Below are 14,726 nucleotides of genomic sequence, written 5' to 3' on the forward strand. Positions count from 1 at the left end.
TATCTAGTGTCTCGCAGTACGTACAAATTCTTTTCAGCACTTGACTCCTTGTTGAAACGCTCGTTCAGTAATTTTGAAAGTTGGATATTGTTATGTATGTGTATTAATCTCTTAACATCTTTGAAAGTTCAAACAACAGAAATTGCATGATAAAGATATCTCTATCGTAATTCTTGGTCAGCTTTGAAGATCATGGATATGAGCAAAACTAACCATACATACCATGTAACAAAGAAACGTGGCTTCAAGTACTTGCAGTAGGTTAGTAATTCACTCATGTTGTTTTGTATTTTTATTCCCTTCGAGCATATGCTTTGAAAATCTAGTTAGGTATGCTATTGTGTCCGTGTCGGTAAAATAATTTGATGTGTACAAAACGGCTTTTCTATATTCTTTATTTAGATTTAAATCTGACGTCTGTAAACTTTCTCCATGGAGCCAAGGATGTAATAGCTTTCAGAATAAAAATGAGTGCTAGAATTATAACAATAGTACTCACGAAACCTTAGTTCTGATAATTTCAGGGCAACAATCTCTCCTTAGCTTGATATAAAAACGCATTCTATTTTGAAATGATGGAAACGAGATCATCATACAATATAACGATAACTACATTTCAATGATATCTAGACTTTTTAAATTACACCAGCAGCATCAACAGCACAATGAAAGAAAGAGAAAAATGTTGTTCAGTCGGACAGAAAGAATGTTGCCGTCTCATGATTGTTATCTCCGAAGACCTTTAGTAATTAGAGGTGATGATATCTATATATCGACCTATTCCTTTTCTATTCAAATTCTATTGCCCTCTGTAAGTTTATTACCAAGCCATCAATGTCATGAAAGCAGCAAAATATTTTATAATAACTTACATGGTTTACGTCTTGTTATGATTCGTCATTAAATGACGGGCAGACACGTAACACGTGTTTTTAAACGATGCAGGCTGTTGAAATTCTTAAGGTAGGTTTACGGTCGTCATAGTAATCTCATTGAGAAATATTCTATTTCTCTGTACGATATGAAGCTGGAAGGAAACGTTTGATGCTCGTTAGTTTTCCTGTGGGTTCCGTTATTGTAAACCATGTTCTCATTTGAGAGCCTGCCATTACCTACTTGGATTGACAAGGATTTTCATGGCGGGTGTCAACAATGAATCAGAAGATGTTCACTCTTCCGGCCGTGTTCTCCATGTACATAATTTCCCTTGTTTTAGTGCATTTGATTTGAGTTTTTTATATTTGTTTAGATGTATTATAAATATAAGCGTGAAATCCTACTGTGTTAGCTATGTTTCATCACAATATGTATTAATAAAACGTCACGAGGGTAATTTTAAACGTAGTTGATGATAAAATTATAATATTTAAATAACCGGCAATGGTTATAAGTTGAATAATACAAGATCTACATGAGTGATATAAAAGCAACTATGTGACAAATCACAATTTAAGGATCGATTCTCTATAAATATCATCAGGATCTTGGTTAAAGCTATGAAATATATATGGTGTTCCTGTTTATGGTATGTTTATGTAATACATTTCTAAAATGAAACAGTAACTTGAAGCATAGTCGGTATATTCTTTTACAGGTCAGGTAAGTTCTCTTGCTGATCACGTCATATTCAACAAAACATTACCTGTGACGTATTGTGCTTTTTTCTATCCATTTTGCAGATGAATTTCCTGAAAACAATCCAAAAGTGAGCATGCGTTCAAAGTGAATAGAAACGAACAGATGCAATCTCAGGTATATCGTTGTGATATGAATGTAACCAATGTTTCCGTTTGCAATATCATTTAGGACAACACTTTGAAAAAATTCCAATTGATGAAACTGTTGGTTATTTTAAAAAGCACCAGACGTTTCTTTGATTATGTGCCAATGAAGACAACGATTACTAAGTATCACTAGGTAATATATGTTTACACCATGAACATCGTTATCATAAATTTTGATATGATATGAATAGTAATCCATGCTTAATTCATTTCTATTGATATAGCTTACCTTGTTCATGGATAGAATTTTCTTCAATCTGATGTGCTGGAGCCTTGTCATGTCCAGCCAATCTGTGACATCTTCATTGATTCAAACAACGTGTAGGTAGTGCTTTTCACAAATGTTTCTGGAAAATTAGTAAGTTCTAAGAAATTGTAACATGACCATATATGTTTCACAGTTTTATGATACAAACATTAACTCTCAACCAACCAGCCATTAATAGATACATTGTCATTCTATCATTATTCTATTATGTGTTTTTGGTCATATTTCATCGGTGCCCTGCCACCAAAACCTCCCTAACTTTGATATTATTTATCGACAGATATAAGCTCGAACACCAACTCGTGCTGTCTTGAAGAGGGATTTGATCTTATCATCAACTGTACACTTAACCCAAGTTTGCTCCCAAGAGGAATAACAACCAACAAAACATTACATCTAAAAAGGAATTCAACGGAGATCAGAACTATAGATATATCAACTTCTGATCAAGGAATGAGTGTTTTGATACCAACTGTAACTGAAAATGATACAGCTTGGTACCATTGTTGTCTGCATTCTAATTGTACTCGACTCTACTTTATCATCCGAAGTGAGTGTATTTAATTGATACAAAATATAAAAAAAAGAGGCAGTAAGGGTACCAGGAACTGATTTTGATAGCATAATGGAATATGAAAAACGTAAAACTGATCTACACTTAACTTATTATTTAACAGTTGTAAGTTCATCATTTATATATAGAAATTAGCAGCCTACATCGATTGAATGATTGGTTGATTGATTGATTTATTGGTTGGTTGATAGGTTGGTTGGTTGATTGATTGATTGATTGATTGAATAATTTTTTCATCATACTGATTACACAACATGATACTTCCACCACGTATTTAATACGTTTGAGATTTCGGTTTTCTTTCAAATATTGAAGATAGGATATAGTGTAGTTTTTTTACCCTTTAACAGAAGCGCCGCCTAGGCCGACAGATTTTGAATGCGTAATAAGAATTAGTCAAGGCATGGAATGCACTTGGACTAGCAAAGAGAAATGTGTCAACTGGTCCTTACAGTATGAGACTAAACCTGATCGTCCTACATTGAGGTACGTGTTTCCTATACTCTTTGACAGAAATACTAAACAGAATGAATCATTATATCAGAGAAAATGAGGACGATTGATAAAAAAACTATCCATCTATTCAGACAGTTTGTAAGTAAGATATCAATAGCAAATTTACAAATCCCAAATCAAATTTACGTTTTCGTTTGTTATATACAAGATTGTAAGAACAAAATATTATCATACTTATCATACTATGTATCTTTTAGGGTATGGGTACTTCACCAAAAAGTTATTTTTGTTATTAGTGATAATGGGTTGGAAAATAAATAAATCTATATATATATATTGTAGATCCGATCCATTAAACCAAATAGAGTGTGATTCGGAGAGGACTCCTATCGTACACGATTGTGAGAGTCCGTGTGCTTTGTACGTTCGCAACGAAGGAAACACATGTATAAAAAATGTTTGGAGGCTGCAATCACCGCCGTCGTTGGGTGTCGTTTATAATTTCAACCTGACAGGAACAGGGGTCTTTGGAGCATCAAACTACCACTACAGCTTCAATGCTATTTATGCCAGTAAGTTGACTTAACTAATATCACTCTAGCTACAGTAGTCTCTCTAAAATTCATTCTGTTTCTTATCTAAGTACATCGTATCCTTACGGGCTCGTAGATAATTTCAATTTCAAAAGAAAATATTAACAAAGACAAATCAATTTCAATTAAGAATATATATACCGTAATCGCCTAATTGTTCAAGGTATTATGAAATATACATTAGTGAATAACACAAATCAATACAAGGTCAAAATTAGATACTGTAAAAACAAATAATAAAGTCAACTTCAAACAGCTCTTTCATCCTTCCGAGACTGTTGAACCCTAAGAAAAGATCGAGGAAAAGCAAATACTGATCAAAAGAAATATCCGAAATTAGTTTAGTAAAAAAAAAACACAAAAAAATCCTATGGTATATTTCGATACTCCAATTCTTCATTACTGCTATCATTTCCGTAGGAATGGTATGAAGGTTGAGACTACCCAAATATTCTTATTCTTATATTCATTATTTTATTAAGATTCAAATACATTTAATTCTTCTATTATTGATGCAATCACGGATCAGGTAAACAGATTCATTCCTATTAAAACTGTCACTGTGCATCCCAATGATAAACCATGGATGAACAACATAATTAGATCCAAAATGAGACAGCGTAATCGAATACATAAAAAAGCCAAATTGATAAACACTGCTTATTATTGGGAAAGGTTTCGAAATATACGTAATGAGATTATTGACCTGATACGTGAGGCAAAGGCAAACTATATTAAAAAACTTCAGAATTCTTTAGAAGAAAATATTAGTCCTGATAAATGGTGGAAAATAGCTAAATCTATAACTAAGTTTTCAAATAAATCTGCCTCTATCCCTCCCTTACAATCTGATAATCAAATACACCACCATCCTACTGACAAGGCTGAACTTCTTAATAACCACTTTACCAATATCTCAACTTCCTCACCGGATCTTCAACTCCCTCAAATACCTCAACCTAACATACCCAATATATTAACAAATATTCATATTACTGAACAAGATGTCTCAGACCAAATTAATAATCTAAAAAATTAATAAACCTCCACGTCCTGATGGTGTCATTCCCAAGAGTGTGAAAAACCTTCATGCATCTCTAAAATTGCCCTCAATGCTACTATTTAATAAAACATTGGAAACTGGGGTAATACCAATAAGCTGGAAACAAACCAATGTTAATGTTATTTATAAAGATAAAGGGTCAGCTAAAAATGTCACAAATTATAGACCTATTTCGATCACTACATGCCTCAATAAATTGATTGAAAAAATCATTTTTAAATATCTTTATAATTTTCTCATTGAACACAGTTTCATTACAAAGAATCAATCTGGTTTTACTCCTGGTGACTCTACAGTTAACCAGCTTCTATTTATTTATAATGAAATTGTAAGCAATAAAGATAAAGGTAAAGAACTCCGATTTGTTTTCTGTGATATCAGTAAGGCATTTGATAGAGTATGGCATGAAGGTCTTTTACACAAGCTTACATTATATAGCATTGATGGAAACTTACTTTGGTGGCTCAATAACTATCTTTCTGACAGTTTACAAAGAGTTAATACAGAGGGTTATTTTTTACAGTTTAAAATTGTAAATGCAGAAGTGCCACACGGCTCAGTTCTTGGTCCCCTATTATTTCATCTCTACATAAATGACATTACCTCAAACATAACAACTAATATTAAACTATTTACTGATGACACATCCCTATACATAATCATAGATGACAACCCAGCACAGGCAACACAATCTCTTAACGCAGATATTTCTCATATATTGATGAATTGGCTAAAATCTGGGATATTAACTTTAATGCTAATAAAACTAACTCTGTCCTCTTTTCCAGGAAACAGAATACCAACCACCCCCACTTTTCTTTCAAAACAGCCAAATAACAGAACAGTCATTACACCAACACTTAGGGCTTACTTTTCAGAAGATGCAACATGGAAACAACACATTCAAAATATACATAAAAAAGCATACAATAGACTCAACATTCTTCGTTATATCAAAAAAACTGTAAGTAGAAAATCATTAATTAGAATTTATACAGCATTTATTAGACCTATTATGGAATATGCAGATATTATATGGGACAATTGTACACAACAAGAAAACAAATTTTTAGAATCCATTCAATTAGAAGCTGCAAGAATTATCACAGGTATGCGATCAGGGACATCACATGAAAAATTATATAAAGAACTGGGTAGGGAAACACTAGCTGTAAGAAGACAAAAACACAAACAAATAATGATGTACAAAATTATACATGGTCAGACACCTCAATACTTGCTAGATGTTTTAAATCCCCCCACTAATAGTAATGTTGTCAACCCCTATCCACTAAGACATCCTAGGCTTTTTAATCCTCTTCTGTGCCAAACTAATAATTACTTTAACAGCTTCTTCCCTAGCATGTGCCTCGAATTTAACACAGTTAATCCTAACATACTTAACTCTCCGTCACTTGCTGCTTTAAAGACATATCTGAACAAAGACTTAAATAATGAATGTATATCTTCAACTGTTTTCAAAATTGAAGGCAATAGACGAGCTAATATTGTTCTCTGTCAATTACGCAGTAATTTAAATTATGATTTATATTGTGATCATCTTGTGGATAATCCTTCTTGTGCTTGTTCATATGAAAATGAAACAGTTTCTCGTTACTTCCTGAATTATCCTTTGTATGCTTGGCAAAGAAATGTATTATTTGTTTCTAATAATCATCATAATCACGTAAATTTAACTACTCTTCTCCAAGGCTGTTCTGCTTTTAACGAGCTTAATAATAAAAATATACTTGAAGCTGTTCAGCTGTGTATTGGACAGACCAGAAGGTTTAACTTCTTTATATCTTAACTACACATAGCCAGGATGATGTGCAAATATGTTATTTTATCATGCTTTACTCAATATTTCATGCCGACCTGTCAATCTATTTGATATAAAATCTATCATTGATATGTGTTATTGCAAGTGTATACAGCTGTAGGTTGCTGTATACTATATACACACATATATATATATTGTGCATATTGTATGCGAGATGTGTGAGAGTTATCTCCCTTTATTTGTTTTTCCTTGTTTTTTTTTGCCTTCTGTGTTTATAAATTCACTTTCATTTCTAATTATATAATTTACATCATTACTCTTAAACTTTGTTAACTTTAGCTTCGTGGAGAGAATTTATATAGGCTTTGCCTCTTCTTCAATACACATTGACTGTACTATCTTTGTCAATAAAATTTGTTGAAATGAAAATATTCATTATTTCTCTCATTAGTGATCCTTACAAATGACTTTATATTTGTTTCTGTACAAGGTGTAGTGTATTTCATTTAGTCGCAACTAAGTATGCAATAATCTTTCTACCATAAAGGGCCCAAGGCCCATCTAATTTTTTACATTTCTTTCGATCACTGTGAATTTTCCTCAGTCGGCACCTAAGTTTTAAATCTAGACTATAGATGAATAGTCTTTTGAAACAGCTGTATGATGCAGATAAGTTAATTGTTTGGCTACACTCTACCTTATTCAAATATTCGAATCAAATTATGATATTCATTTGTGTGGCTTTGTACACTTTAACGTGTTTTGATTGGCTGATGACTTGAACTTTTGACCTAAAGAGTGCTTCACAGAAAGTAAAACTCCAAATAAGCAGTTCAGGTTGTATCTGTATTTAATATTTCCATTTTTTTTCATTTATTTATTGTATTTATTTTCTTTTTCGTTTGGAAATTTACATACCAATTGTTCGATACAAGGAATTATGATTTATTATTAATTATAAAATTTCCATGAATTTCTGAAGTTGCCAGTTTTACATATTAGCTAATGAGATTCCTCTAATGATCATATCATTACGCCCCAATTAATGACCTAAACGAAACACATGTAGGTGCGTAAGTTTAAAAAAGCTTTTAATGTAGTTGAAAAGATTACAAACTCGTAGTTAGCACCTCGTGTCCTCCCTCAAGTTTCCTTATAGCAGCGGTAAGTTAGGACAACCATCGGATGACAAGATTAGTCAAACAAAACAAAAATAAAAGAATGTTGTAGATCCAGTCATAAGTTTGTTACAATATGCCGTTTCTTCTTTTTTCAGTTAAACTTGACGACCTATCAGATTGCAGTCATGATTTTAACGGAAGCACAATTGCAAAAGTATGGTGTGAATCTCCATGGAAAGCAGATGGGTTTCAAAATGGTATCGAATGTAATATAACGACCGAGTCAATATACAGTTCAAACTCCATCAATAAAGTAAGTATTATCAGTTATATTAATCCGAAGCAAATGAACTAGAAAAGGGGTAAAAGTCAAATTGTCAATTGAACCGATATATAATATCAATAAAAAATAACTCTGGAATTACTACCGTTTTGTATCTAGGTTTACACTACTGGAACGAAGATTTGTCATCGTCTGGACAAGTGTCATCCGTACACATTGTACAGTGTGTCTTTGATGTGTCAGGTCAGAGAAAGTCGTTATTGGGCAAACCCTATTGTTTACAACTTCACTACACCAGAGGATGGTAAGCTCTTTTTTCATATGTAGTAAGGTTGTTTAAATAACATGTATGGGCAAACAAACGTATTTTGTCATCGTATGCATATTGCAACTAAAACATTACTTTCCTGAATAACATAATTAACAAATGAAAAATAAAGATTTGTATCGGCGACATCTGTCAGATTTCATTGAAATATGCGAAATGCGGAGTCAGATGGTTCAGTCTTCGTACTGTTCATGGACGTTTAAATGCCGTCCGAAATTTGTTAATGGGCTTTTGTGTAATGTGGTGGTCATGTCTCTAAGAACATGATAATAACGTGTTTGATCATCATTGGCTATGAAAATCGCCATAAGACCTAATCAAGGCATTTGGTGCGAACATGTCGCCTTCAGCCTGTTACGAATGGTCTGGCTGCTTACCTGTCGACCACGCCGTTACATTTACAGTTAAGAAAGCGATCCCGCTGCTGTTGCAGCAGTATAAGACGGTCTTCACAAGGGGTGGTAACTCGTGGTCAGTTACTCCATGGACGGTCAAATGTTAAAGTGATTGCATAAAAACGTTGCCATGAATTACATAGCTTTTTTGCTACGCCCAAACCATCTTACATCCTCACCTAGTGTTGCTTTGGATCATGACAATAGCCAATAAATTGACTGATTTTATTAAAATGTTAACAACTAATTCAGAGATTCCTACACAACACATAATCAACCTTGTTCGACAAGGTGACTTGATAACCTTTTCTAATTTGTTAAAGTATACATTTTTATTCGACATATTTTCTTATTACATATTAATTATAACCATTCGCATATTAAAACAAAGAAAATCGTTAAGTAACTGTAACTAATATTCTGTATTGTTATGGGTAAAAAAGATAAGGACGCATGGTGTTCATTTAGATGCAATAACGTCATGTTACCTGGTAGCTCCCGTTTGTATCTCTATCGTCAAGATATATTGACATGTTTCAAATTACTCAATGCTTTTATTTTTTCAACAGTACCGTTAGTCGGGCCTTTGACAAGTAACCAATCCTATTCAGTTTGGTATACAGATGTTATAATATATATTAAGGTTGGTAATATTTACTTTTCTTTGCACATATGATCTATATCAGAGTGACATTTAATCAATAATGTTATGGTTTCACGACATGGTCAACGCCATGATTACAAATACAATCAGGTTTACTTCTTTCATACCCATATTGTATCTAAATCAAATCATTCTGCAAATAAACCTTCACGGAATATTCACATAGGTATCTATGTATATGTTTAATCCATAGATAATTTTACTAAAACAATTTAGTTGCGAATTTCTTTATTCCCTTTTATTCCATTAGCCACCCAGTGTATACCAAAGACAAGGAAAATTGACTGGTTACACTTTGCACGTCGAATCGTCAATGGGGTCTCTAAATAAAACGTTCAAAGAAGACGAAACATCTTTAAGATTTTCAAGTAGCAATTTGACCAATTCTGTGAACTACAAAGTAACTATATGGTCACAAACGAAAAGAGGTTATTCAGTGAAAGGAACCTTGCTGTTTATAGTGTTAAACTCCTCAAGTAAGTGACGAAATCTCAGATCAAGACGGAACAATTACAGTTCATCTCCCCATTTAGTATTACATCACAGATAAATGAGTAACTAATTCGTCTAATTCTTCCTAACATATTGAAATATACCACAATTGCATTAATGCTACAATATATCACATATGTAGTCTGAGTAAATTGTATTCAACATCGAACCTCATTGATACAAATGAAGCGATCTCCATATGATGGTTATAGCCGACCAATCGCATAACGTGTATGGTAGGCATATTATATCGGTCAAACAACTATGTTTTCCAATCATCTTTTAAATGCCAGTTGACATACTTATGAATTTATCTAATCGCCTTGTGTGGATATATCGAGTATATTGCATTCTAGTCATCATATATTGTGCTGGAAGAGTTTGTAAACTACCAACTGTTTTGTCAACAAAAACCAAAGGTGACACATTACACATGAAATGTCAATAATCACGTAATTCCATTTATTCATAGAAAGTTCCCATTTAACACTTTGTGTTTGACTTTTGAAGGTGCAATCATATCTGAGGTGATAGTCGAGAAACTGAGCAGCAAATACCTAGTAACATGGAAACGTCCAGCAAATACTTTTACAAATTGTATATACCATTGGTGTCTTTCCAAACCTAGCATGCAGGACGGTAAAGACTACGTAACATGCCTGGTAAGTTTAGAAGTGATAATCATAAAGAGGGAAGATTCACGTCTCTCTTAAGGTTTTATAGATAATGTGTTCTGATATGCCAAGACAATCCTTCTCGAAACATTCTAAGTTTGTATATTTTAAGTCTAAAATATCACTTGCAGTAAAACATTCTTTTTTTTCAGGAAAACTACAATTTTAATGAATCAACACTTACACAGTCATATATTACTCCACTGGAGGAACACAATGGGTTGTCGTGGTATTTCGGTGTGTCGCAAGAAAATACTGGAATTCGATGGCAAGACTGTGTCTTTGCAAGTAAGTAGATATCGTAGTATCAAATTCGGGCCACAGTAATATACCGTATATGATGATCAGCAAACAACTAGGAATTAATTTTCCTCGTCATCTTTATTTTAATTTTCTATTTTGCAAGAGTACATACTCATTGACTTACAGTACTATTCTTTTATTTAGTTTGATTTACCTGAATATGTAATTCGTGTGAGACTGTGCCTTAACTTGATAAACAGTCCTGTCTGCTTGATAATCGTTTCGTAATGTTTGTAACAAAAGATGGACAACCACCACAGAAACCTGACCGTATCACTGTATCAGGGAACGAATTCACCGTGCCATTTTGTTCAAAAGAGTTACAGAAAGGACCAAGACCTATATCATACCTCGTACTGTATTATAATATTAACAAAGATACAGGTAAGTAAATGGTAACATAATAACAATATAACTAAGACATGCACTGCTTTTCTTTAGAACAATATGTTATAAAGCATTTTATATCTGTCATATTGAAGTGTATCTTCTCCGGAACTAAATGTTCCCCTTGATGTTCTGTATCAAATCGAGACCTTGACATTAGCCAATGGGCATGTTATCAAACTAGGCAGAACGGCCGTTTCTGTTTCTAGTTTATGTGACCAAAGTCTTTACTTTAAACATCACATGTCTTTATAACAAAACTATGAATGGAACTGATGAAGGAATGCTTTGCGAAATCATTGAAGAAGCTTTTTTCAGTCTGTGATTTTTTTTATTTAGTCATATCAATGACACATATCTGTTAAAATATGTTGATATTTTAAAGTTTATAAGAGGAATGTTTTAAGATGAAGATACACGTACATGTTGTCTGACACAAAATTATGCATGAGTCGGGAAGAAAAAAGATATCAAATTCAGTCAGATATTTAATGTTCAAGATGAATATATAACTAATGAGTTAAATTTGTCAGTTACAGAACAAAATATCTCCATTCCTGCAAGTTTAAAGACAACCTTCAGCGCCAAGCAGCTGGGCTTAAATGGAGAGACAAACTACTCTGTAAAGTACAAGATTATTTACTCTGGTGATCGACAATCAGACTACAGTGACTTGGTATCCATCAAAATTAAAGCTTACGGTTTGTAGAAAAATTATGTTACGCTATAAACGCAATACATAAGACTGGCCAGTACTTCAATTCATGGCCAATGTTTCTATAAATAACATGTTAATTGTGTACCCTGTTTCTTTTACAAGTATACTCGACAAAAAACTTAATTAAGTTGTGCAATTATGAACTGATGGTTGTTCGGGCTGATTATACAAAATTTGATGCTAATATAAGGGAACAAGTCTACATTTAACAAATAACACTTCAGTACCCGATGTGTGCACCTCTTGCACGAACTCTTCCATGGATACTCTAGTGTATTGAATTCATAATAACGTTAATTTGCATCAGGAGATTGCTGTTCTGTTCTTCTGTCAATGCTCTAATAATTGTTTTCTCTCTGAGACACATCTCAGATCTATTCGTACCATATCTGCGCGACCATTCATAACGCATGGTGTGCGAGGTCCCTTATAAGGTCGGCGCGCGAACGATTCCTAGCAGTGTGAGCACTGAAAGGTCGACCTTGAGTAAATAAGGTATGCAATGCAGTCTCTGTAGCAGTCTTGAATCTGTCCTGTAGCTGCAACGATCGAATTACCGTCGTTTTATTGCTGTGTGGCCGTCATACTTGAACAACCGCACCGGCGATAAGAAACTGATATAGAACCACAAATGCGTGTTAAGAGACGATTAATTGGACACTGGGTAACACTGAAATGCCGTCCGACAACAGTTTAGCTATGGTCATCCGTTAATATCTCGATTGCTTTTACCCTTTGAATTTGTGCTTTGCGAGGCATCAACGGCAAAATCAAAATGTTGGAGTGGAAACTACTCTGGCTTTTGATTAACCACCTAAATCATCTTTTAGAAAGATTGGTTCAAAACGATTGGTCATAGCTTAACCAGGGCTAAAGCCAATCAAGGATTTCGTTACCCTTGGCTGATTTAAGAGTAGTGCCCCCCACCCCCTCCTGAGTAAGCTTATCCTTCCACTCAACTTGCGCTTTCTCGATATGAAAAGATGTTAAATTAATTGAATTGGGATTGCAATGATAAAATGGCTATTTTACACGTTGAAGTTTTAAAACCATATTTCCAATCGTCTGGAAATCAGCATCATGTCGACACATTTAAACAGACACAAAGGATGTTTCATTAGTCTAAAAGTTCAATAAATGTTTTGCATGGTTAAGAGAGTACATGTCAGTATCTTAAGATAAAATGTATATTTTGACTTGAAAGACTTGCCAGAAAGAAATGATAATTCCTCAATTGCTAGCCACTTTTGTCTTTCTCGACTCACACCACAACACAGCAGATATCTTAGTACATGGTATTTTGTTGTTTTAAGAGTCATTAAGCAGTTTGAGAAGTTCCAGCACTTTAAAGGAAATTCTGAAGATTGCCGGAAGTATAATTGCAGCCATTGTCTTCCTGATTGCAGTTCTTTAGTAAGTTTTATGTTGATCGACTATTCTGTAAGCCAAGTTTGAAAGTAAGTCTTTCGACGACACTTCTGATTCAGCTTTATGCATAGTGCTTGTTTCGTGATATCAGGGTTTTTTTTTTAATCCAATAGCTTATTTTCTCTTCTTCTTAATGATTAATTCGATGGCTTGTAACATAATTCATCAAAAAAATGCTAAACAAGTAATAATTAAATAATTGGACAACGTTGCTTAATCACAATTTCAGTTTGATGTACAATGCGTTCAAAAAGTGGAAAAATATTGACGTTAATATAGATACCGTGGAAATGCCGGTCTCCGATACGACTGAGGTAAGCTCTACATTCACATTTGGCAGATCAATCTATCGTAGACAAAATATATGTTCCATTCATTTAGATCGGTCAACACTTGCAGCAGTCAATGTTTCATCTGAAGTACACAATATTATTCAGGCATATTTATCTAAAGACATCTTTCATTTATTGTTGTTTTTCCCCTGAAACATTGCCCAAAGTAGTTCTTTCAAAAGTATTGGAAGACACGTATATGAATGCATGTCTTGAATCATATTCGTTAATTTCGTTTAAAATTAAATTCCCTTGTGCAAATAGTAAACTTGATAAGATCATGATCATGACCATTTATAACATGTTTTAATACTCTTTACATTCAGAGCTACGAGGAAAAGATTGAAATAACCATACCCACAGAACCAGACAGTGGCCGCCACACCCTCTCTTCAACAGTTACCGATAAACTAACATTCATTTCACCAACTTCAGAACAACATACTCACATCAATTTTTCACGTGATGATCATTATGTTTTAGCAACAACCAAAGACAATCTGACGATTTCTACTGACATAAAAATGAATGCCATACAGCAGCTACCCCCGGTGACTGACATGGCAACATCCGATGACGTATCCAGTAGCGATAGCTGTGCTATTGAACAAATAAACAGTAGTCGGGTCGTATTTTCAAAGAACCAGGATACAGGTTACATTCAAGTAACTGATATCCATGTTCTATCGACTCCAGTAGTAACTGGAGATCATTCACGAAAAGATGCGAAAGAATGTTCTTTACCGGAAGGATGTTCTTCTGGCAGAACAAACGCATCGTGTAGTTTGCACGATGACGTATCCAGTAGCGATAGCTGTGCTATTGAACAAATAAACAGTAGTCGGGTCGTATTTTCAAAGAACCAGGATACAGGTTACATTCAGGTAGCTTATATCCATCTTCCATCGACTCCAGTAGTAACTGAAGATAATTCATGAAAAGATGCGAAAGCATGTTCTTTACCGGAAAGATATTCTTCTAGCACAACAAACTCATCGTGTAGTTTGCATCAATCACTATCACAAAGTAACGACTGTAGGATTACTAAATCCGAAATAACAAGTGATGTGTAAACTGAAA

At 33.9% G+C, this 14,726-nt stretch overlaps 1 protein-coding gene across 1 annotated transcript; it reads left to right on the forward strand.

Annotated features, from left to right (window-relative positions):
* Positions 1–192: 192 nt before the first annotated feature.
* On the forward strand, positions 193–14,584 carry LOC132548159 (uncharacterized). The gene is made up of 16 exons (XM_060211981.1): positions 193–257; positions 1,595–1,599; positions 2,333–2,602; positions 2,977–3,112; positions 3,425–3,654; positions 7,798–7,955; positions 8,085–8,229; positions 9,218–9,291; positions 9,563–9,788; positions 10,315–10,466; positions 10,631–10,766; positions 11,025–11,165; positions 11,708–11,869; positions 13,200–13,299; positions 13,544–13,628; positions 13,973–14,584. Exons 1-16 carry the CDS (start codon positions 193–195, stop codon positions 14,582–14,584), a joined length of 2,697 nt encoding a protein of 898 aa, XP_060067964.1.
* Positions 14,585–14,726: the final 142 nt, after the last annotated feature.

Source organism: Ylistrum balloti, unplaced genomic scaffold (genome assembly GCF_031769215.1).
Source record: "Ylistrum balloti isolate Yb309-2 unplaced genomic scaffold, AGI_CSIRO_Ybal_v1 Utg370006, whole genome shotgun sequence".
Classification (NCBI taxonomy): Eukaryota; Metazoa; Mollusca; class Bivalvia; order Pectinida; family Pectinidae; genus Ylistrum; species Ylistrum balloti.